This window comes from Sander lucioperca, chromosome 16 (genome assembly GCF_008315115.2).
Source record: "Sander lucioperca isolate FBNREF2018 chromosome 16, SLUC_FBN_1.2, whole genome shotgun sequence".
In the NCBI taxonomy this organism is placed as follows: Eukaryota; Metazoa; Chordata; class Actinopteri; order Perciformes; family Percidae; genus Sander; species Sander lucioperca.
In genome coordinates, this window is record NC_050188.1 from 17,383,222 (window position 1) to 17,409,709 (window position 26,488).

Consider the following 26,488-nt stretch of genomic DNA (forward strand, 5'->3'; position numbering starts at 1 on the left):
ACAAAGTTAAAGAGATCTTTTTTAAAAATGCTCCACAGATTTTACCCAACTAACCATTATCTGCAGAAAATGAAAAAAGACATTGATATCAGCTGTACTTTTTGTGGAGATCTAAATGAAACACTGGTACATTTATTTTGGTCTTGCCTTTATACCAAGAGACTTTGGAGCAGATTATCACATTTCATTTCTGTTCACATTTACCCTCAATTCACATTACTTTGGGAAAATGTATTGTTTGGATTCACTCAATATGATAGAAAGCTTTATTCAGAGTATTATGTGATAAATTTGATAATTATTTTAACCAAATTTTATATACATAAGTCAAAGTTTTTGAAAAAGAAGCCAAGCTTTTCGGAGCTGGCTGCCAATATTAAACAATACTTATTTTCCATTTCTACCTGTACAAACAAAAAAAGCTGTTAGATCATATGACCTTTGTAAGCTTTACAAAATATTTGTATGAAGTTTTTTTGCTTTGTTTTGGTTTTATTTTCCTTTAGTAACCCTCTGGCTCGTTTAGAACGTAGACTGTTAAGATGTACAGAAGATGTTCCTTTCTGCTGTATGTCCACATTCTTCAATAAAGTTTGATATTGAAATCAAAAAAAAAAAAAAAGATGTTCCGATTGAAACGTGGCTTACAAATAAGAACCTTCTTCTATACTGTCTATGATAAGAACAGACAAATCATATTATCATGGGGGGGAGGTGAAAGTATATTTTTTTGTAGTTTTTCGTTTTTACCTGATGTCAGTGGAGTGTCTTATTTCACACATGCCTTTTAGAAGACACATTTTGAATAACACATCTAGTTTTTGACAGTTTGTAAGTATATTTTGTTGTTAATACCTTTCACTTTTATTTAACTACATTTTAAAGGAGTTACTTTTACTAGTAATGGAGTATATTTGCAATGTTATTACATTTTTATTTACGTAAGTAAAGAATGTGAGTAGTACTAAGTACTTAAAACATCTAATTATGGAAACCGGATGGTTGTATTTTATTGTGAAAAGCAATAAAATACAAATCCGACCGGAAGTTTGACTGTTGTTTGTAGCTGTTTTGTTCACTGACTTGACGAAAAAAGTCAGACTCGCTCGGGGAATGTACCTTGTTGGCCGTGCTGCGAAGTTTTCTGCAACAATATTAAATTAACGCTAACTGAGAGATGGAGACAACGGTGTACACTTCTGTTGTGAAGTGAAAGGAGACCAGGTGGACATTTAACGGTGAGTGTGTGTAAGAATAGTATTTACAGCCAGATCTAGCTAAGTTTTAGTTAAGATCACACAGATCACAACTTCCTCCTCGAAGCTGACGAGCAGCTAGCAGTTTTTAGCTTTGTTAGCTTGTGAATTCTCCTTGTTAAACTATAGGTCGGCGGAAAGCCTCTGCTGGCAGATAAAGTTTTATGATCGTTAAGGTTACTTACTTAGATAAACCATATTGTCGATTCAACTGTCCAGTGAGTTAGTAAACACAACAGCACAGCTAGTCAGCTACTCTTTGGACGATTAAAGTTAGGCATTAGCTATCCTGCTAGCCAAATCTGATTTCGTTAGCTAGTAGGCTACGCTGGATAGCCAGGTGGAAAGTGTTTACAGAATTAGGTCCTTCCTGTGACGAGCGTCAGATGACACATACGGTGCCTTTTTTTCGTTTTCTTTAGTTATTTTAACGTTGCCGTTATTATTATATATTATTAACAGCATTTTTATTAAAACTAACGTTACGTGGGTTGGTGTTTTGCATGCGAAATGACGTTATCCTCAATATCCTCATTTGTTTGCAGAACGTACTCACGATAAATCACTGGAACAGGTCCAGGCAGCTAAATTACTGTTGACTCAACATTTGTGTTGTATTCATAACTTATAAGACATTTGTACTAAGTGCAATGTTAGAGCAGATGCTTGGTTATTGTAGCTAAAGTAAAGGCATGCTTCACAATGTTAGAATTATGATTTTTTTTAAAGGTTATATTATATGCACTTATAAGTGACCCAATACCAGTGCATATAATAAAATCAATACATTTGTTCTTTATATAGTTTTTTTTTTTGTTATTGTCTTATTAATGGTAATTGTTTCCTTCAGTGTTTTTCTGTTGTCACTTTTATAGCATAGTCAACAATGTTTTACTGAATAGATAGCATATCAATTACTGGGCACAGTCCTTCCTTATTTATTAATGTGTGACTTTTATAGCATGCCTGCTAAATTAATCCAAGCCATCCTAACTGGAAGCTTTCCATCAGTGAGACATAAAGTGCTTTGCTTTCTCCTAATGGTCTGTTACTGTTTAACATAAATTTCAGTCACAGACTTGCTAAATGTAAACTGAATTAAACTGTTAATACTCCTCAGTTTGGTTACATTTTGGGACCCATATGTTTGTTAAAAATTACACTAATACATACACGTTTGGGGACACGCGCAGCCGTGGACATGATCAGTGTTGGGAAGGATACTTTCAAAACGTATTACGTTACAGAATACATGCCCAAAAATGTAATTTGTAACATATTCCATTCAAATTTATAAAAGAAAGTACACTAGCATATTTTGAATTGCTTCAATACATTATTTTTTTTATTATTATTAATACATATTTTATTAATAAAGGCAAATAAAAAGTGATGTGAAAAAAAGCCTGCGAGACCATGGTAAAATTTAGTTTGGTAAGTTTGGTCATATTCTACAGTAATTGTAGGCCTACATGTTTAATGAACAAAAAAAATATGAACTCATCTCTCAGTAACATAGCATTAAACAGTCCCTCCAGGATTTCGTGGCCTTTTCTTGAGATTGTTGCGGCCCAAATTACCTGATTTTGCGGGAGCTTTTGTAAACAATTGCGATAAAAGTTGCGATGTCTTTTGTATTTTTGTTGCAATGAAGTTGCAAGAGACAGTGAAAGTTGCTTTTTTTGTATAGTTCTTTAAAAATAAAAAGGAAACTTATTTTGGGGAGAATAAAATTAATCTAGGCTGAGTTTTCCTAGTAACCTTACCAAAAAGGCTCAGGATGCTGCAAATGTTGGTATAATATGAAAATGGCTGGTGGATTTAAGACAAAAAATAATTTATTGAATGAATCAAATATGAACATTTCTGTCAGTGGCTTGTTGATCTTTACATTGTTAATTTCCTATCCTGGGCTGGGACACATTCATACGGTTTGATAAAGTACTTACTGGACTTTAACTTATCATTGCACTTACAATAACTTTACTTCACCCGCAACAGTTTGTACATTCATAGCTACTGCTGTCTCCGCGGCAGGCCTCTTAACATCGGGGATATGGCGCCACATGTTTTTAACCGATAATTTTCGTTTGGTCTGTACCTCAGGTCAGCTGCATGGTGTCACGGACTAGCGCTGAAAACTACTTGACAAAAAGTCTGGAGTTGACGGAAATATGTGTGGTCAAAGCCCCGGCTGTCAACGGTTTTGTTTCCTATAACTGCCACCACTGTGGCTGGTATACAAGGCAAAGTCACCCGCCACTTTGAAAAAGTACCCGCCATTGGCTGGTGGCGGGTGCTAATTTCCCACCCTGATAATGGAGTATCAAAATATTCTCAAATAAACATAAGATGTCAATACTGTTAGAGTTATACCTCTATGGGATTCAGCCTGCCTGCACAATTGGAAATGGGAACACATAAGGAAGCACATTTCGATAGGGCAGTGCGACTCGATAGACTCTACTATCGATTTGCGCTACAGTAGCATTTTTCGACAAGGCAGCATAGATCGTCAGAACACCGGTTCCGGCTCCATCTCTACCTCTATCAGTGATCACGTAAATAGCTATTTTTTTCGTTTTATATTGGGGCTTTTGGGAAATGCATGGAGTTGCGAGAGTGAGTAAACTCGTGAAACAGATTAGTATCGTCATGTAATCCATTGATTTACACAATGTAACTGTATTCTAAATACCAACTATTTAAATTGTAACTGTAACGGAATACAGTTACTCATGATTTGTATTCTGAATACGTAACGGCGGTACATGTATTCCGTTACTCCCCAACACTGGACATGAATAGAGCTGGGGGAGGCAGCGGCTCCACCTGGGAAAACGGGGAGATCAACCCATGCTGCCTGACTTGAAAAAAGCATCACTGACTGTACGTTGCATTTGAATTTAGGGCAGGAAAGCTGCCCCCGACACTCAGATTGTATTACTTGGCAGAGCAGCGAAAACAAGCGCTTTCATCAGTGGGTCATATGCTCAATCACTATTGTTTCAACTCACTCTTTGATAGATAGGAACTTAACAGATAAATAACTATATACAAATGTTATGGACTACAACTTTAAGCAAATTCCAACATTTCTTATACTTTGAGCCAAGGATTATGTCCTTAAGCCCATATTTTTCATTTTACACAACACCTTTTTCCTGTGAGTATACCTGTGATGAAATAAGCTATTCTTTTTTTCTTGTCACTTCTTGACACAAGGGTTTGCAGCATCACCCCCACTCCTAATTTGTAAAAAAAAAAAAAAATAATAATAATCTCAACTAGGGTAACAATTCTCCAGTCTGAACTAGTCTCAGGTTAACTGACCTACATTTGCAGGGGGGACAACATTATGCATATACCAGTAGAAATGCTGTTTGATATTCATTTTTAAGTTCGCTGTATTTAGCCGATCAAAACATTTTATTTTTTGGACGCATTTGTATAATCCAGTGGTCATCGCCATTCAGTCCTTGCTGTGAGTGGGACACTTACAGACAGCAGCCTGTGACAGAGTGACACACAAGACCCATGGGCTGTGAATTGAAAACATTTGCCTTTTTGCAATAATGTTTCCTATCTACAAACATGGACACGTATCTTGACTTTTCTTTTGGCTGGATGAATTAGCTAGCAAACATTTGTGCACTGACAGACATAACCCATTTCCCCTTTAGTTAGCTAGCAAAGACAGGAAGCAGACTGCTTCTGGTGGTAAGGGCCCATAGTTGCACAAGTAACATTAAAAAAATATGAATTAAATAATTTTATAATATATAGCCTATTGAAAAATCTTATCAAAATTTTACACACTAATTTGTGTACGTTACTGCTTGCTACTTGCCGTCCTGGAAGCAGGACGTGTATACAGAAGTGCAGGAAACGCGTTGCTAAGAAATCAAGCCATCACTGAATGGGCAGCAAACTTTAGACTTCTAGAATTCATTCACGATGTGGCTCTTCTCCTTTATTTTCCGTGTCAGAACCCCACTGGGCGGCATAGATGTCCCTCTATGCAGTAGGCAAATGGTATCTCCCCTTCTGTATCCGGGGCAAACACAAGCCATATTTTATTGCTGTCTCCATGGTGCTGAATGGAGAAATAGAAAAATAAGTCATGTTTAAATGGCTTTTTGAAATGATACTTTTTTATTTTTATTTTATTTTAGAGAAGTTCGCTACCTAATCATTGCATCTCCAGCTGCATCTTTAGTTTTACTGCCTCATTATAATGTAGCAGTTACAGTGGAACAGTGGAACAGCCTGTTCTGTAAATCTGTTCTAATCTGTTGTAAACCTGTTCTGTAAATCAGACTGTTTAGTAAATAATGCTGAAAGCAGCCTCAGAGGCATTTGCTCCAGTGTCTCCTGTTCATACTCTCTGTTGAACGTCAGGCATTATTATTATACTTTGGCTGGCAGATAATAGGCTAAATAGAGATTCATTAAGCTACAGGGTTGTTTCGATGTCCAGCTGACAGAAAGTTGGCCTACACCTGATGAATTCTGGGCAGTCGATCAATACATTTTTTTTCATTCGCTTCAGAGGGATGTTTTGTTCTGTAGACAGCAGTGACAGTTCCAAAAAAAAGCTGAAATATTTCCTATCAATGTAAAGTCGTGTTAAAAAAAAAAAAAGAAAAGTAGCTTTTCTATAGAATTTTTCATCCAGTCTCTGGGCTGTTCCTCTGTCTCAAGCCATAATAACTGAATGCATTGTTATGATCAGGAAGTCTTTCCTCTGGCTGGAATGCCACCGGAAATTAGCGTACGTGATGATCACTTTGCAGAAGAACACTTTGAGCCTCTCGTTGCCAGTGTTGGAAGCCGATCATTGTATGTGGGATTTGTTTGAAGGTAGACATAGGCAACCAAACTCACAAAATTTCCGAAACCCTTCATCATCTATCCCCAAATTTGGTCTTCTGCATTGAGAAACGCAGCAGGGATTCCTTCTTAATACACTCCTGATGACCTAAAACCCACCCAAACTCATTTACACACCCTTTTAAATCAACATTGTCAACTAAGAATTCAAATCAGGAATACGGTTTGGATGGTATGTCAGATAATGTGCACCTCCAGTAATTGTGGTTTCGTCAGGAATGCCATAAACTGGAGGTAGTTCAACTACAGCTTGTCAAAAGTAGGTGAAGTGGATTAGAAAAGACCCAAAGTCCAATTCAATGCACAGGAAATGCCAGAGCCGGGTGACGGTTGTGTCTGTTTAAACTACAGAACTGGGCTGATGGTTTTTCTGGTTTCCAGAGGCATGGAACACATTTGTTGTGATATAGGTTAATTATGAAGGGAGTGACAGTTGTTAAAAGATGAGAATTCAATCCAGCACACTGAAAGATAATGTCAAATAAAGTGTGCATGTTATAGGTTTTTTGAAAAATACTTCACATTGGCCGATATGTCGTTATCAGGTTTTAGTAACTCTATATTGATATTGGCCTAAACTAAAGAATCCATTTTTTTACACTATTTAAACTAAATCATCCTGTCAATGTATCTGGGTCTGTAAAACCCTTTGATCAGACTCTTAGCATCTCACTGATGTGTGCTGATATTTTTGAAACCACTGAATGGTTTAAGGATGGATTTTCACATCAGCACAACATTATATATTTGTCATTCAATCGTTCCAGAAAAGGAATTGTGAACATGTTGACTGTTGCCTTGTTTTATTTGCGCGATCGCTCTTCTGTTTACTTTGGAAATAGAAGAAGAGCTGTGGAAAATTGTTAATGAAAATATTCAGGGAGGTATGTTTCTTTGGGAGAGATTAATGTTCTGTTTATAGCTTATTGGTAAACAAAAATACAAAAACGTATTAATGAAACGGTGTTTGACGTGTGCAGTCACAGACCTGTAACATAACATGTTCCATTGCAATTTGGTTATGCATCTAATTGTCTCTTTGCAAAATTATAGGCAATGGAAACCTGGATTTATTTTGTTTATTGCAATGCCAGAGCAAACGTGTTGTTGCCTCGTGGTCTGGAGGTCTATACTTGTTAAAACCTTTACCACGGCAGCCCCAAGTGACTCATTTTGTTACTGTTTTTCCCAGTTTATCTCGACACGTAAATTACAGTGTGACTCCCAAAGAATTTCAGTAACCTTGCATTGACCTGTCTCTTCAGTAGAGAACCACAGATTTAGATCATACTACAATGGCAATCATGATGTAGCATCAGCTGATTCACACTCAGTGACTTCTTTTTAGAGTTGACTGAGGGTTGAAACATTTTATTCTGCCACAGTAGGCCTCCTGCCCTGGGGTTTTCTCAGGAACTGGGACACCATCCCAGTGTGTGAGCCGCGGTTGCATGTGATTGCCTTTGAGCCACAGAACTTGAATACATGCATTTGCGTGCATACTGACCGCAGTCGGAAAATCCCACTCACTGTCCGTACGGTGCCGATGCAGGCTTTTTTTCCATTTAATTAGGCCATGGGAGTGTAATTTCACATTGACTTGCGGGTTGCTTGAAATTGCCCCTCTGTCTTGTTAAAATTTCCACTTGCTCACGTGGCTTGGCTAGTTGACCCAATACATTATCAAGCTTTATGATGTGGTATTATAGTGTTAGGACATCACTTTAGCCAGTAGACACTAGACAGGCCTCACAGTGGAAGTTATTAAGTTGAGCTATACGGTCATTGTAGAAAAGCATTTTGTTGGTCCATGACACAGGTCAGTGCTAGGATACTCAAGGATGACTCTGGAAATTCCCTGCTTAAATGTTTTCAGTAGTTGCTATTAAAAGTTCATTCTACTTGACTGAATTGAGTATTTCATTTATTTGCAAATTTACAAAGATAATGTGAAGCGCCTGTTATCACAAAGAGTTCTACTGGCTACAGTATAGTGTCAAATGTCTCCAAATGTCAGCACAGTCTGTCTTTGAGTGGCATCATTGTGTCTTTATTTTAAGAGGAGCTCCACCTGGAGCCGCCGCACGCCTCAAGGAAGTAGCACCAACAAACTGTCTGATGTTTCGTCTCACGTCACCTCACATCATCTAATGTCGCTTTACCCACTGGTGTTTTTGTTGCTTCGATTTCAGATGTCATTTGCAGGCTTTGGGTTTTAAATGTCACGCTTAAACTTTCAGAAAGAGCAATTAAAACACATTAGTCTTTACAACTTGGCTGCAGTGCTAATTATTTAATGACATGCAATTATGGTTTATACTTAAAAAAAGAAAAAATCTTATTTATCTTTAGTTCACAGTTAAACATTTAGGTAACTTTGCATTACATTTATTTATATGTTGTAGTCAGCTAGCTTGTGACTTCTTAGTAACACCTAATCCTCTTTAGGTTTTTTACTGCCCGTATGGTACTGCCTTTTAGATAATTGATATAGTACCTCAGAGATACTTGGTATACTTTTAAGAAGTAATACAATAACTTTCTAAGAAAAGGAGCAGAGATGCTATTTCACACCGCAAAGACCTAATTAATGAGTGAGGATATTGTTTGAACTATTATTTAGTGACCAAATTGAAAGATGAGATACCATCAGGATCTGTGAGACTGCAGATAACGATTATTCTTGAGACAATCGTTCTAGCTTGTCCCACCTGTCATTCACAACTGCAGTTGTGTTTTTCTTGTGTCATGAATCAAGAGCGGCTCCACTACTTAAAGGTAAAGTGTTTTTTTTCCCAAATCATAACAGTCCTGGTATCACCTTAATATCACAGCAATCACAGTGTTGGTACTCTGAATGTGACCTCAGACGAGGTAAAATGACTAGATGTTTACACTGCCCTTACTTCACAGCGTGTAGACTGAATGTAAACACTTAGAAAGAATGTGGTGGTTCATACTGGGTTGATTGCCAATTGGCAATTTACTATGAATTTTCAAAGTAAGAAGAGACATCAAACTGCTTCAAAAGGGCCAAATCGTTTGTGCCCAAATTTCAGGTACACTGGTTGAAAGATCAGAGAAATAATTTAGTATGTCAAGGGAAAAGTTGAATGACACAACAAAACAAACACCATTGTCAAAGAAGCCAAAACCCTCCAGTGTCCTCTGTATACCTTTGCAGTACACAGTCACTGTTAGTAGGCCATTGATTAATGATTCATTGGTTGACCTGTGTCAGTGACCTGTTCTCTGCTGATTTTTTTTTTTTTTCCAAATCAGCTTCCTATGTGGGTTTTTGTTGCATATATGTTTTTGAAGGTTTAGGTCTTTCCATAGAGCTCATCTTTAGGCTCGAGAGGTTGATAGTTTTGTGACAACTAGTTCCTTTGTTCAGTGTGCATAGTTGCTAAGATTACTGCTGCTTAACATTGGAAATGTTGCTGAAAACACTAAGCTTTTATCTTATATTTACAGCTATTTTACAGTATATTTCCCTCCAAGCAAATTTTAGGAGCTCTTATGCAACAGAGGTGATCAGAAAGGTGGAATAGTGGAAGGCCATATTTAGAGCCAGTTGAGATGAATTGCCGTTTTCTCGTGGCATCAGAGAGCCTCTCAAATGAACATCAACTGACCACTTGAGATTCTGCTTTCCACTTCACATTTTTCTGTGGGAAACTGACTGCTGCTAAACAGAAAACGTATTCAGTTGGAAAAGTGGACCGAAGTAGCAATTTGGTCCCTCAGCTTTAAAAACCTCTGAGTTGTTTGACGTATAATAATCTACTGTGTGGAGCCTTGAGTTTAATTTACATTTACACTACACAGCACAGGTTGGATGTTGGGCACACATCCCAGACCACCTTCCAAATGTGGCCTGAGTCAGTGTGTTTTTGCATTCACGCTTATTTTTAGAGGTGTTGACTTGCACCCAAGATGCATTTCAGTGCTAGTTGTTAATGCAGAATTATTTCAACTTATCTTATTTGGTGGATTATGAAAGAGGAAGGAGAGACTAGGCACTGGCTGACTGACTGGCTGGCTGGCTGGCTGAATAGACTAAAACACTAAAGTAGCCGTAGTAAAACTAAACTGCTGCCTGCATGTCATCATGAGGGCATATAAACCGCAGCCAGTCAGACTAAGGTTTGTAGGTTATGAAAGTGAGCGTTTGTGAACTGCAGGATTGCTGTCCCAGTCGAGATTTGCAGTGGGCTTTTTAATTAGTCACATTATGGTTCCCCGTTGGAATTTTACTGAAATTAGTCTCTAATGACAAACACATACTCAAACTCAAAGTTTAGAGCATACAGATGGTGAAGGGAAATCATTCTTTGTCCTCCGTTTTGCCCATTTGGTATTATGCTTTAGGATTTTGAAAGATGAACCTGCAATTTTAGTTTTAAGGACATGTCAGGACCAGTGAAAACAAATTACCCTAAAACTGGGCAGAGGAGTGAACAATATATTTCTCATATTTGTAGGTTTGTCCGTTGCAGTCCAACTGAGAGTCAACTCTGAAAAACCCTGATTTGGGGATAGCCCTAGTTCAAATTCCTGTGGCTTAAACCTAGTGAGAATTGAGTGAGAGAACAATCTCTTAACCAGGGCATAAAATGTGTTGGAATAGCGGTCGCATCGTGTTGAAATGAACTAATAAACCAACATGGTTAATTGTGTTTGTGTCTCATCATGGTCAAACTATAATCTCAAGGAGATGCAAGCGTTTTATAACAACATCGCATAGCCCTCAGCAGCAGTATCTCTTGCTGATGTCAGTCGTGTCAGCAGTGCTGTGATTTGTTCCAAATGGACATCAACAAACAAACTGTTTCTTCACTTTAGCTGGGAACACACCATGTGATTTAGAGCCGTATTATAACCTGATTTGGCCATGGTTATTGATTTTGATTTTGGACTGGTCTGCAAAAACAAAAAGTTCACCTTGAAAGATCGACAGACATCTTGCAGAATGCAAGAGTTTAGCATTCAAATCTCTTATCCTTGTCTCTGACCAGTTAAAGCTGTCATTTATCCAGCATTTTATTTATGTTTTTTACATCTGGGAACTGGGTCGTATTGTTGTTAAAAGAATGATGGAGCACAAAAATAAAAACTAGTGAGACATTAGCACTCATTTTATTCAGCTTCTCCGCCTTCTATTAGTTGGTCTCTTTAGGAATGAGTCCAGGGCAGAACTTTTTATTCAAAAGATGTCAATTCCTTAGCTGGATCTGTGGACTCTATGGAAGCCTGCATAGCACCACCACACCCACAAACGGTGTTGGTTTATTTCAGCATGAGCTCTGCTTCTCATTACTTGAAAGTCACTACTATTTTAAATACTTATACTTGTTCGGTTCTATGTAGCACCACGTTCAAACAGCTAACCACATCCACACAAGTGCACTTGAGCACTGCTCTCAAAGATGATGAGTTATGCTTTGTTGTTCATATTGTGTAAAATAACAGCATGTGAAGCACTCGAGGCAAGGTGTGGCCGCCGCTCTAGAGACACACTAACGCAGCTGTGGCCACATCTGAGTTCTGACAAGTTGATGACAAAAAAACAAACAGGATTTTGCTTGTTTTGCCTACACATGACTAATACACACTCTCCAGGGAAAGCCTGCAGATAATTTATGATAGGAGTCTCACATGCTCAAACACACGTACACAGAAGATGCGCCTGGAAAAAAGGCTTAAAGCTTGCCAGAAAACTCTTAATTGTCTAAGGGATTGTCATTCCTTTCCATACAAGCCCGTGAAACGCCTCAATGATGGCTGTCTTGTCTTAGATTTCTCCAGTTTATTGGTTGTTGTGCAACCTGAATCATCCAAATGTTTTGGCTCTGTACCTGATTTTCTGTTTTTTTCTTCTGTCTGTCAGGTTGGTGTCCTACATCTGAACATCTACATCTCATCACTGTGATTTAAACCAGTGACAGACCACACTACAGACTTCCAGACCTCCTGTACCAGCTTCCAGCCACTATGACCTAGCTAACAGCGGCCCAGGCCCCTCCCCTGACCATCCTTTCCTCTAAACCCCAGTCTGTCTCTCCATCTTCCTCCCTCACCCAGTCCTGCATTTCCTCTCCTGATGTGGTGATTTCTGGTTGCACCACCAGCGACGCACCTTCTAGCGCGATGAGCAGCCTGCACCAGCAGCATCATGGCAGCACAGGCTCAGAACGAGACCTTCACTCTGCTGCCTCCTCTGTTAGCCTCCCTTCAGTTAGAAAGACCCCCAAAAAACGCCGCCTGTCCCTCCACTCATTCTTCAGTCGGCGACGCCGGCCTGACCGCGACCCCAAGCGCAAGTCCAGGCCTCTGCAGGCTGGAGCTGGAGTGGAAGGCATTGTCAGCACAGAAAGCGTCCAGTCAGAGCCTGTCCATGATAAAACTTCTGCACTGGCCGTAGCATCGACCTCATCGGTGTCAGATTCTTCATCAGAGCTGCTGGAGTGCCCACTGTGCCTACTGCGCCATGCACGCGAGCGCTTCCCAGACATCATGACCTGTCCCCACCGGTCCTGTGCAGACTGCCTGCGACAGTACCTGCGCATCGAGATCTCAGAGTCTCGTGTCAATATCTGCTGCCCCGAGTGCTCAGAGCGCTTCAATCCCCACGACATCCAGATGATCCTGGGGAACCGAGCCCTCATGGAGAAGTACGAGGAGTTCATGCTCAGGAGGTGGCTGGTGGCCGAACCTGACTGCCGCTGGTGCCCGGCCCCCGACTGTGGGTAAGAATAAGAGCTATGGGGTAATATATGCTACTCAAAGATTACCATATTGGGACAACCTGCTCTTTACATAAAATATGACTCACCAGCTGAATGGAGGTGAGAACCTTTTTGATTTGTTTTGAAGTATTTAAGTTAGAGAGGGTGACGTGACGATTTTAAAAGGGTTTTACTCTTAGACAAATTACAAAGATTTTGCAGTCAGGTGTAACTTAGTCTCGCTTTGCCAGACCTTCCTCCACAGCGCTGCGGAGGAGGAAGGAAGGTCTGGCTAGTCCACACAACATTTCGGGAAGGGAGAAAAACGTGCTCTGGTTTATTGGCATTTCTTTAAGCCAATCACAATCGTCATGGGCGGCGCTAAGCACTGGGCAGAGCCATGGTTCCGCTGCAAAATAGCCTCGGGAAGGAACTTGTTTTGGTGGAACACGTGTACGTTCAAAAGTTGTTGTAGTCGTGCAACAGAAAACTCAGATTGGACAGATAGTCTAGCTAGCTGTCCGTATTTACCCTGCAGAGATCTGAGGAGCAGTTACCATAGTCCTCATACATCGACCGGAGTTTAAAATTCCAAGACAAAGAGTGGAAGTGGAACGTTGTGGATATAGACTAGGTGTAACTCAAGGGTAGGATTGAATTTGAACTATTTTTTATATTAAGTGTTGTCCACCTAAATTTATGGCAACAAAGCAAGATAGAAAAACACAAATGGATCCACACACTAAATATCTCCCGTTAGGACCTCGAAACGTCACTACTTAAAGCATTAACATCCTTCTAACGCAAGCTAATTGTGGTGTGTTGATCTATTTGTGTTTTTCTACTTTGACCTACCTATCCCCACTAGGGATGTGCGTGTCTTCTTTATTGTTTCTTAACAAAGCCAGTCAACCCTAAAAATATCAAGCATGTGAGACTTTTTCGACCTCAGGCTACAACTTTTCTTAAATATTTTAAAATCTCTTTCGGTTACCTGCGTTGTGCTTGATGTTTGGTACTTGTGAAAAAATTACACGAGTCCCAAAATAACATAGTGAGCAGCTACATAAGGAAACTTCAAGGCTTTAATCTGGCCTTTTGAAGTTCACACCAGCTTTTGCATTGATGTCTGAGTTATAAATAACTCATAGCATTAATAGACCTGTTTGTTCTGTCAGTCCTCATGAGTCAACCAAAAAAGACGGGGGCAGCAAGTGATGATATTATTAGACCATACCTAACATTTTTCTAACCACATAGTGAATGAAGCTGGAACTGATTGCTTGTTGTTAATAATAATAATCGTCATTGTCATATACCTTCATGTTAGATTTACTGTAAAGCACTTTGTAAACAATGTTACAAAGAGTTTTACAGTAGCACAAAATGAAAAAATTATGCAGGAAAACGATGAAGAACATAAAAAAAGTCCAAATTAAAGCGGGTTAAAAAACAGTTTAAATGACCAAAATAAAAAAAAATAAAAAACATAAACTTCCGGGTATTGAATTTGAGTATTTAGTAATGTAAATTATTCACTTGCTATCAGAATTCTGCAAACCTCAATCCACTCCTTCAGCCCCTCTTAAAAAAAGATGTTATTGTTCTGGTTTCCTCTTTGACAAGGAGGTGACGGTGTAGGTGAGGGTCGGGTCAGTATGGTTGGAGCTGTTAGGGATTCAACAGTTTGCTCACAGGGGCCTGAACTGAAGCTGACATTATGCTCTGTGGCTCACTGGGTCACCCTGCTTTACCTGTTCATCATTGAAACTGCTCATCTGCATTTGCGTCAGTCTATTTTTTTATTGTGCCAATGCTGGCACTAAGGTTTTTAAAGAAAACTATTCATATATAGTGCGTCATGGAGTTTTGGAGCAGTTACTAACCCACTTTAGTTTTGAGTGATTGCAGAATTCATTAATGACTTTAACCCCTTCTCTCTCTCTCTCTCTCTCTCTCTCTCTCTCTCTCTCTCTCTCTCTCTCTCTCTCTCTCTCTCTCTCTCTCTGCTTTGTTGCATCAACATCAACACTGCTGACCCTGTCTGTTAGAATAATGGCTCTTTCATGAGCTTGTTTCAGCTCTTCTTGCTCGCGTCATCTAATCAGTTTAGCTCTGGCTCACTGTCACACTTTCCACCAGTTAATGCTGTGCTCTTAATTGTTGTATAATTACTCTCACAAGTTATTGGGCTGCGTTTGTCAGCTCAGCATTTCACAAATGTAAGAATCCTCTCTGTACAAACATTTTATTTAAAGAGATAAAACATTTATCTTTTTGCAGACTTTGGCAGAGTCTTGACTTTACAGTGGTGTCATAGATAGTTCAATGCACATGCAAAGGTCTTTTTGGAAATTCTCCCATCCAGTTTACGACTTATATACCATTTGCCATCAGTTTGCCTCACTGAGGTGTTAGTGGAGACTGTCTGTCTGAAAACTGTCTAGACTGAATGCTCTGTAGGTATATGGTGCCCTCACACATTCTCAATCTCTAGGAAAAATTTGAAAAAAGCATCGTAAAATAATGCTGTGACGTTAGTTATCGGTTAACGTTTTTTTAGTTTTTGTTACCTTCATCCGACACCATAGCACTGAAAATCACTACAAAATATTTAGAATATTATGGAAATTCTGCAGTATCTGTGACTCATTTTTAACTTTGTAGTGACTTTGCCCCAAATGAAGACCCCAAGTGTGAAACCAGTTGGTTTTTTTTGTAATCATTAAAAAAAAAGACTTTCAAATCACCCTGCTCTAATTTAAGCTAAATTGACTAAAGTTTCTTTTTCTTTTTTTCTGTCCATTTTATCACTTTTTTTTCCATTTTCCAGACAACCTCAAGGTTCTTGGATCTCAGTGCATGGGAAACAGATTGAGCATTTCTTGTTTGTAATGTTTGCTCAAGTAGGGCTGCAAGGGGCTTTAATTAATCTCCCAATTGTTTTCTCGAGGAATCATTTGGTCTATAAAACATAAAAACCCCTGAAAAAATGCCCAACCTAAATGTCAATGCCCAAGATGACCTGCTTTGTAACACAGGCTAAAGCCCAAATATATTCAGTTTACTATAATGCAGGAAAAGAAGCACATTTCTAACATTTGAGAAGCACCATCAAATGTTTGGCATCATTGTTTGAAAAAAAGATTTAAACAATGACAGGATTATCTTAATGGGGGCAGAAAAAGGCTGAAGGTTTCATGCAAGCTGCAGACTTTTATTCTAATAATTTACACTGGACCTTCATGCTTTTGCACACAGTCATATCCAGTATAGTCCAGTTTAATACGTCAGCCAGAGTGTTTGTTTTTCCTTATCGTATGTTTCCCATGATAACCCTGCTATGGGATGCTGAATAGCTGCAGCAATCTCAAGGTTTAACTGAGGTTGTCATACATACGTGCCATATATACGTACTTTATTAATAGAGCACATGCTCTGTGCTCCTTTTTACAGTATCGAAGGTGCTTCCTTTCAACAAAATCATTATTAATGTCTTATTGTATCCATACCAGAGGGACACAACGAGTTTATGAGTCAGCAAACAAGGAAACGGTTGCTACCATTCATTTTTATTATTTTCACAAATAATAAAGCCATTTAATTTAGGCAGTAATTGTGTTGGGTGTTAAATGACTGCTGCAAGATTTTTTTATAGTGCCAGTTTGTCAAGTTGAATTACATTTGTATGTTTATAACAAAACAGTTGTTGGACTTTGCCTCGGTCATGCCGTGTACCTTTCAATAATAGCTCATAAATAGAGCACTGTTATGATTGATGAGAGACACTATGGTGTCATGCAGAACTGATTATGCAGAGCTCATTGGTAAATTCATCATGGAAAAATTCAGCTAATTTCATGTGTTTATGTAACAAATGCTTCTCCAGGTGTTGGATTCCTGAAGATGTATATAGCCGTGGCCGGGTTGGCTCAGTTGGTAGAGCAGGCGCACATATACATAGAGGTTTATGCCTTGACGCAGAGGTCCAGGGTTCGACTCCGACCTGTGGCGATTTCCTGCATGTCTTACCCCTCTCTCCCCTTTCTCACCTAGCTGTCCTGTCCATTAAAGCATAACTCTCGCCAAAATAAAATGCAACCTAGGGCCTTTTTGTGAATGCACCGGAGTCAAACTTTAGTTTAAAAGCATAATTAGGACGGAATCGCCACTTAAGATTTACCGTATTTTCGTTTTTCGGTCAAATGGCCTTTTGAATGGGAGTGCTAGGGGCACTTCTATGCTAGCCTCAAAATCGCTATTTTTAAAACACTAAGAAGGCTCGACACAACATGAAACTTTGCTTGAAGCATCGCCAGGGGCTCTACACCTTAACGAAAGCATTGACAACATTGTTTGTGTACCCAGAGTTTACTAAAAAAGGTTTTGAGCAACTCACGTTAGTAGTTGTTGTTTACGCTATCCGCCATTTTCCCAGTCAAAAAGAGTCGATCTCCAAAGGCAAATGAATAGGAGGAAATGTCATTCTTATATGAGGCTCCTTTTTCAACTACAAGGTCAATATTGTTTTTTCACTAACGACAAAACAATGAATTATCCGTGCATTTATATGGAACTAAGCTTTAGGAGCTTTCCATCTTTACTCTCCTCCCTCGACTATTTTTGACTTGTGAGATGGACAGCGACCGGAAGATGAACAGCTACAGTGAGTTGCAAAACCTTTCTTTTTAGTAAACTCTGTGTACACAAACAATGTTGTCAATGCTTTCGTTAAGGTGTAGAGCCCCTGGTCATACTTGGAGCAAAGTTTCATGTTGTGTTGAGCCTTCTTAGTGTTTTAAAAATAGCTATTTTGAGGCTAGCATCAAAGTGTCCCTAGCACTCCCATTCAAAAGGCCATTTGACCGAAAAATGAAAATACGGTAAATCTTAAAAGTGGCGATTCCGTCCTAAATATGCTTTTAAACGAAAGTTTGACTCGGGTACATTCACAAAAAAGACCCTAGGTTGCATTTTGGCGAGAGTTACGCTTTAAAGGCGGAAATGCCCAAAAAATAATAGAAGAAGCAAAGGTTTATTGGATTTTTATATAACACACTGAAAAATGACTCCCTGGTTTATCCCACTCTAGTTTATTCCCCTACACTTATCATGTTAGCCCTGCTGACCCCTAGTGTTGTGCTAAACTACTACATTGCTCTCCTACCAGCAAATACTAACCACCATGTCGGCTAAATTTGTTTTCTCTCTCAGTTACGCAGTCATTGCCTTTGGCTGTGCCAGTTGCCCGAAGATCACCTGTGGGCGTGAGGGCTGTGGGACAGAGTTCTGCTATCACTGCAAACAGCTGTGGCATCCCAACCAGACATGTGACTCTGCACGGCAACAAAGGGCCCAAACCCTCCGGTTGAGAAGTTTCAGGTCCTCCTCACTCAGCTACAGCCAAGAGAGTGGAGCTGCAGGTAATATACAAATAAACACCTGCGCTCGAATGCTCACACACATCTGTACCTTCAGCACACCCATCACCCTTTTAAGCCACAGTATACAATATGCACCAAAATACTGTGTTCAAAAGGCTTCTCTCGCTTTCCCCTCAATCAACCCCCACCAGGTGATGACATCAAGCCCTGCCCTCGGTGTGCTGCCTACATCATCAAGATGAATGATGGGAGCTGTAATCACATGACCTGTGCTGTCTGCGGCTGCGAGTTTTGCTGGCTGTGCATGAAGGAGATCTCTGACCTGCACTATTTAAGGTGAAACAAACAAACAGTACAAAAGAACTGCTCATCTCCACTCAGTAGTTACTACAGTTGTTTCCTTTCAGTATTTTCTGTGTTTTTTCTTGTATTTTTTTTTAAAGATTATATTTTGGCATTTTGCCTTCATTTTACAACCAACAATGTAGCATCAAATTTCAGTTTTGTGTGAGTGTAAAAGTTCATTCTTGACCTTGGAAATAGTAATTTGACAAAATAATCTTAACTCATGGTCCAATAACGAGCTGTTTCCAGAGTCTAAGTTGTTAAGTTTTAGTTTTTGACAGTTTTTCCTGAATATCTCTTTTCTTAATTCTTTTACATCAGTGCTTATTTCTTTACTTATGTTTCAGCCCTAGTCTTAGTAGTTATGGTAAACATGATACACTCTCTCTCTCTGTTTGCCCTGACAACCCATTTCCTCTCTCCCTCAAATCCTCTCAGTCCGTCAGGCTGCACCTTCTGGGGGAAGAAGCCCTGGAGCAGAAAGAAGAAGATCCTGTGGCAGCTCGGCACGTTGGTGGGCGCGCCCGTGGGCATCGCCCTCATAGCCGGCATTGCCATCCCTGCAATGATCATTGGCATCCCAGTCTATGTGGGCAGAAAGGTGAGAGCTAACACCAGACAGCTGAGGAAATGGAAAAATGGAAAGCATAGAACTACAATGTGACATGTAATACCTTTTAAGCATGTGTGAGAAAATCTAGTTTGTTATTTGGACATATGTCAGTTTTAAGCATTTTCCATGGTAAGCAATCTTACTTCATTCTGCACGGCCCCTCAATCATTGTTTAAGAATCTCTCCAGTTAATTTCGCTGCCTTGTATGATTTCTGAGTCACAGTTGCCGATAATGTGAATTAATTCAAAGTTAATTAACAATGACTTTTTTCCTCAGATCCATAATCGCTACGAGGGCAAGGACATCTCTAAACACAAGAGGAACTTGGTAATAGCTGGTGGTGTGACGCTGTCTGTGATTGTGTCCCCTGTAGTCGCAGCAGTCACTGTTGGTAAGAAAAAGGGCTTCTCTCTCTTTTACATTTTTCTCTACTTCATCTGTTTCATGACAACATTTGAATTATTTAAAAGGGTTTACTTGGGGGGTCACTAGTAAAAATCTGTATACAAGCATCATTTAGTTTGGAAATTAGCCTAAAACATGTCTGCTTTGAACTGTCTGAAAAGGTGGATATGCTGGAATTTATTTAACAGTGTTTGGAAAGTAATATGATGCTATATATCTACAGTTTACCATTTCACACAGATAAAACTTTCACTGTTTAACTGTGTACTGTTTACAATGTGCTGTGCAGGCATTGGCGTCCCCATCATGCTGGCGTACGTCTACGGAGTTGTCCCAATCTCACTGTGCCGGAGTGGCGGCTGTGGAGTGTCTACTGGCAATGGCAAAGGGGTGCGAATCGAGTTTGACGACGAAAATGACAACATAGGTAGCGGAGCAGCAGCCACAGGTCAGCATCTCTAACGAAAGCAATGCCCCTTATTTCCTATATGTTCCCAGGAGAATGCAGAATATATAAGAGGCTGAAGTACAACTTAAACTATAGCTTCAACTTAACTTTATTGTCTCTAAATGGAAACTTGTCAGTCAGGTGAAACACAGACTTAAAATAAAATACATAAATCATACATTGCAAATATGTAAAAGGGTGACACCAAAACATAAAAACCAGAGTACATCAAGCCATCTTCCAAAGAACTTCAACAAACCATGGATCATATCAGATTAAAAGCCTGCAAACACAGGAATGTCAAGAAACCTGTTACATTTCTGTCTGTTGAACTACACAAGGAGTTGTGGTAGCTGTGTGTGCTTGCGCATTTGTGTTCATGCCACTCTGTTAAAGCGCCCATATTATGCTCATTTTCAGGTTCATAATTGTATTTTGAGGTTGTACCAGAATAGGTTTATATGGTTTAATTTTCAAAAAACACCATGTTTTTGTTGTGCTGCACATTGCTGCAGCTCCTCTTTTCACCCTTTGTGTTGAGCTCTCTGTTTTAGCTACAGAGTGAGACATCTCACTTCTATCCTATCTTTGTTGGAAGTCGCACATGCTCAGTAGCTAGGTACTGCGCAGTAGCAAGGTACTGGGCTACTAGCTAGAAGCTAACGCTGCTAGCGAAGTGCGCCCTCGTTTAGAAGAAGTCTCCCGGCTAATCCTGCCTTGTACTGACCGAAGTTGGAAAAACAGCTAGCTGATGTGGTATTAGCTAAAGTGGTTAGCACACACCAAATGTTTCGGCCGATGACCTAGATAGCTCTGCCGATTTTGACCAGCTCACCCAGGGACCGAAGGCAGGACACATTCAGAAACCCGTATCTCACTCAAAACAGCATGGATGTTTTTTTTTTCCAGATTTGTATGCGTGTGGAAGCACCAGAGACACAAAATAACACCCCAAATCCCAGAAAAAGTGTTTTTTTTTTCATAATATGGACACTTTAAGCTTGCAGAAGTACACCTACATCTGTCAGTGCCTTTGTGTGGATTTATGGATTATTCATAGCCCATGAAGTGCCAAAACAGTTGAGGTGTGCAATGGTGCGAAATGACTGGCGCAGTGTCAGTGTTTTTTTTCTGTCATCATGTGTTTGTCACTGTCGAACTAACGGCTGTGTGAGGTCGAGCTTTCCCAGGAAGTGTTTACAGAGAAGGATTGTATTTCTCTCACAGCTTCTGTCAACACTGGAAATGATGATTATAAATCCAAATGACAGCAAGGACTTTGACCTTACCAGGTGTGAGACATGATGACACTTATTCACACCTAGCTCCGATTGTCCACTGGGCACATCTGTGCTGCTTTCCAGCTGTGTTCCGATTTTGTTCGTCCTCCGCCACGCGCCATACCACACCAGGAGCGTCTCAGAAGCGGGGCGTCTTGCTGCCCGACGTGCAGTTTTTATTTACTCTACAAGTACTTTACAGAACAATCATGTGTTTACTAAGCTAGTATCTACCTTCTACTCCAAGCACTCCTGCAGTTTAACTCCATGGCTTCTCTTTTCTGGTGTTATAAAAAAGATCTGTTATGGCGTATTATGTTTTTCCACCTCCAAGATGAATCTCTCGTTGTCCGTGGTGTTGTAAGTAAACTGACTGGATCCTCTCGCTGTTTCACTTCCTGCGCGGCTGTCTGAACAGCCCGCGGCTCGTGTGAAAATAGACCTCACATATCTTTAGCGGTGCGGATTGGAGAGCCGCTTCACGCACGCTTCTGGGACGCGCCATAGCGTAGCTGGTGGATTATCAAGCGTTGACTTGAATGGGCGCGATTGGTCGCGGGGCACGCCGGGCCCGGAACATAGCGCAGACGCGCCTGGTGGAAATTAAGGGTAATAATTGATCAATCTGGTGTTCCAGGATGAATTAAAAGCCTATAAAAGTCAGTAAGGTCATTGCAACATGGCCTTTGCACCCTGACCTCAATTTCACTTTTGTTTGCTGTTGTTATCTGGGGTCGCCTGCCCCAATTCTCCTTTATGGCTCAATCTGTATTTCCCTCCTCCTCCTCTTGACCCATTTCTTTCTTTTTTCCACGCCAAATAGTTATTTGCTGCACATACATTATGGCTCTTCTTTGTCAGTCCAAACCTTTTCTAAATTAACAAAATTACACATCCTGTTGCCCCTTTTCTCCTCAGACACAACCTCTGTGGCAGAGACTCGGCTCAACAATCCCAGCCTCGGAGATGGAGCGAGTGTCGGTGGCTTGACGGGCCTGAGCCTCAGTGTCAGTGGGAGCCACATGGAGCGCTGCGGCATGAGCTCCACTCAGCGGGACAACATGAGCGACAATGCCAGCACCCCGGCCCTCGCTGGGACCAGCATCACAGGCAGCCTCTCTGGCAGCTGCTACAACAGGTAATAGACCTGGAGGATCTCTGCATTGCTATAAATTGTAGCCATTTACTTTTTCTACACTGGATAAAGCAAACATGCAGTGACTCATCGAGGCCTAAATTATTTTCTATTTTGTTGCAATTGTTATTTTCAGGATGGAAGTGCAGGCTGATGTCCAGAAGGAGCGCTGCAGTCTGAGCGGGGAGTCAGCCACTGTCAGTCTCGGGACAATCAGTGACAACGCAAGCACAAAAGCCATGGCAGGTTCCATCCTCAATGCCTATATGCCTCTGGAAAGGTTAGTAGTTGGAGCATTCTCATCTTACTTGTTACACCAGCACATTTCTGACCTATTTTTAAAAAGAAATCCCTGTCCTAGTTTTTTGCCAGAGGCCCTGTGGCCAAATTGTTTGAAAGAAAGTCATTGTGTGTTTTATCAGTATTTATTGTACTGCAAGCTTTCTGCTTTAGTAGAAATTGATGCCGGTAGCACATAAAAACAGTTGATTCTTGGGCGCCTGGGTAGCTCACCTGGTAGAGTGGGCGCCCATATATAGAGGTTTACTCCTCGATGCAGCGATCACAGGTTCGACTCTGACCTGCGGCCCTTTGCTGCATGTCATTCCCCCTCTCTCTCCCCTTTCATGTCTTAATAATGCACAAAAATTTATCTTAGAAAAAAACACTGTTGATTCTTAATAAATATTCAAGTGAATATGCATGGTAGATGCCAAACATTGAAGTTGTAAAACTGAATGATTTGTTCTTTTACTGATACATTTAAAGTTAATTTTGAGTGATGTTATTTTGCAGAGACAATAGTCTGGACGTCCAGGCAGACTTGGAGTCCAAACAGGAAAAGATGAGGCACTGCAGCGCCAGCAGCAGCCTGGATGAAGCCAGCTGTAGCAGTAGCACTGCCGGCCTTAAAGGTGCTAGTGGTGGTACATGCTCATGCCCGTCCACCTGCTGCTGTGCGGAGCACGACAACCACTGCTGTCCCTCGACCCCCTGGTCAAAGGAACCCTCCACTTCAGGGGGCAAGAAGAGCAGAGGAAAGCTTTGGAAAAGAGCTAGCAGCAGCAAAGGAGACACAAAAATAAACGAGACACAAGGAGATATAGATGCTCAGCTCCTGGAGCAGCGCAGCACCAACTCCTCTGAGTTCGATTCACCATCTCTGAGCGGCAGCCTGCCCTCAGTGGCCGACTCACACTGTAGCCACTTCTCATCAGAGCTCAGCTGCTCCGACCCTGAAACCTCAAGACCGGCTCATCCACCCTGCTCCGGTCCAACAGACCCCCACCCTCATCATCCCTCCACCAACTTCAATGACGTCACCATCACACCCATGCCTGAGGTGGAGAACGACCGCCTGGAGCATTATCCGCCTCTGAGTAGCCATGCAGCCTTCACCCACCACCTGCTATCATCATCTCCAGCTGCTTCACCAAAAGAGGGAAGTAGCGGAGCATTTCTATACATCAGTGAGGAGAGGGGAGGCGCCATCACAGACACAGAGCCAGATAAGGACGACGAAATAAAAGAGACCAGCAAAAACACTGCCGCACAGCCTGTAAGCCCAACAAGGAGCCGCTGTATACAAACCGATATTTAAAGGAACTCTCTTGTTCTTCTACCACTACTAGCTCAGTTAGCCTTATCACCTAAGTTCACTCTTAAGTGACCCCCCCAGCATCTTGGGAAACTGGTGGTCAGGTTTAAGGCTATAAGTTCAAGTCTAATTATATTTTTACCTGCTGTGGAGGCAGGCAGGAATATTATGTGAATGTCAGTCTATAGAGTTACAGAGGGTCAGAGTCTAAGTTGGATTGAGAATTGTAAAGTAAACGGTAAAGGCAGATCAGTGGGTTCTGTTTTTCAGTGACAGAGCAAGCAAGATGTGTGAACCAGAGGTTTCAGCCTGTTGTTGAAGTGCCATCTGGAGCAGCAAGGCCTATAGTAGGTGGAGTTGAATGTATTTGGACAGGTTGTAATGTAGGTTATCCAGGTGATCTGCAAAGCCTGACCCCTGAATGATGTTCTGAATCCAAGTTTGAGGCAGATCTTAACCTTTTCCTAATGCTTACAAAAAGCAGACGTAATAAAGCTGGATAGAGGAGCAAGTAAAATGTTTGATATTATTTCCAATAGAAAGTTGAGCTGCTATCCTAAAGCCTGAACATATCCTCCCTTGTGACATCTTCAAAAATCTGGTTTGCCTGAATTGGGGATGGATATGTCATCACTGTGGTCCACCACTGTGCCACCAATTAATTCTGTGACTTCTTAAAACGGCATGAGAAACACCACAGCTATAAGGATTGTTGAACCTGAGAGGGACCAGTCCGTACAGTAGCACATTTTATTTTTCCATAATCATCTATAAGAAAAATTATCATTGTTGCTTTTGTTTAAAATGTGACTCCTGTTTTTGTGTTCTTTGTCTTTGCTTATTTTTATTTTCCATTTTGGGGAAGTTGTTTTTAATGTTGAAGCCCAGTGTTGGGTCCAAACCTGTTAGTATGATCAGGTGGAAAATAGTGTTGACGAGTCAAAACGTAGCATATTGTGGATTTAATACAGCGGCCGTCTTCACAAGCCTCTGTCTGCCCTGGTGAAATAATAGTTTTGTTTGTGATTGCATCTTTGCAAATGTAACCAAGTCTTCACTGCAACTTTTTAGTGTATTATGGTATTATTTGAGGTATATTAAAGAAAGGGAATTTTAAGTTATTCCTTGTAAACGTAACTGAGCAAAGCCCAATGTTTAGCATTTCTTTCAATTTTATAGGGCTTGTTTTAGTGATCAGTCACTAAAACTGTAAAGTCAACCAAACAATGTCTTTGCAATAACAAAATTAAACTTTCAAATAACGTTATCAGCAAGAGCATGTGTCTAGTCAAGGGAGCACATCAACTTTATAGCAAAAAAAACCCCCTTGATATAGTTAAAGGTGCAATGGGAAACTCCTCTTGTGTATTTGAGCACATACATGTCAGTGATTTAATATTCAGTATTGAATGTATGATGATAATAGTTACATTCTCTCAGTGATATCCAAATCAAAATATAAGTTTTGATTCAGAGCTTTGGGTGTATTTTAACTACAATGTGTTTTAAGTTGTTTTTCTTAAGTCCTTGCAAATGATTTTATTTTTTTGGACCCACAGTGCCTTTTGGGGGAAAATCCTTTGTATATTATTATAATTATAGTTATTTTGTTTTTATTTCCTCATTCTGTATGTCTTCAAATGATAAATGTAAAACTCATGAGAGAATGAATTATATTTGCCTTCAAATATATGATACTAAATACTCACCCTCCCCTGAGTGCTAATGCTAGCTGTCACATTAGCTTGTTTAGCCTACCAAAGACTGCTCTAGGCCACTACATTAAACCTGATTTTGGGGCAGTACTTTAAATCTTGACCAAAACATTAGTTTAGGTAATTTTTAGGAACCTTGCATTGTTAGTCAGCTCCTGTTGGCAATAAAACCCGGTTTATCCAAAGCAATCAGCATTTTGAGTATCAGATGTTGTGTTCAGCAGCCTGACCACAGATTACTTTGCTGTGATGTCAACCAGCCGAGCTCAACAGGAGATGTGTCAGAGTAATGAGTCGATCTTGAGAGAAGCTGTGATTTTGGGTAAAGGAGTTCTGGTGCACCTCAAAGGCCTCCAGCTGCACAATATTCCCACCCTTTTAAAGTTCCTTCTGTAAAAATGCCTGTTAAATTCCTGTGAGTTTTATATTATTATTTGAAGACTAGAGCCAGGTATATTTTCTAACTTGGTCAAAAGAAGTGTATGCTATTTGAAAAAGTATATATTCCCTAATAATTTGTTTTGTAATATGCATGTAAATGCATATCCTGAAATAATAAAATTCTCAATCAAGCTTGTTTTCTGTAAATTTTCACAGGAAAATGATGGTTTTCTGTAGTGCAATCATTTGCCTATTATGTAGTTAAGTTTATTATAACATGCCAAGGGACCGAAGATCAGCAAA

The 26,488-nt window shown here is 40.3% G+C and overlaps 1 protein-coding gene across 1 annotated transcript; it reads left to right on the forward strand.

Moving 5' to 3' along the window:
- Positions 1–1,072: 1,072 nt before the first annotated feature.
- Positions 1,073–26,377, forward strand: rnf19a (ring finger protein 19A, RBR E3 ubiquitin protein ligase). The gene is made up of 10 exons (XM_031296220.2): positions 1,073–1,238; positions 12,043–12,901; positions 18,095–18,303; positions 18,456–18,600; positions 19,048–19,210; positions 19,501–19,615; positions 19,919–20,077; positions 22,276–22,495; positions 22,629–22,772; positions 23,288–26,377. Exons 2-10 carry the CDS (start codon positions 12,303–12,305, stop codon positions 24,090–24,092), a joined length of 2,559 nt encoding a protein of 852 aa, XP_031152080.1. The 5' UTR covers positions 1,073–1,238; positions 12,043–12,302; the 3' UTR covers positions 24,093–26,377.
- The last annotated feature ends 111 nt before the right edge of the window (positions 26,378–26,488 follow it).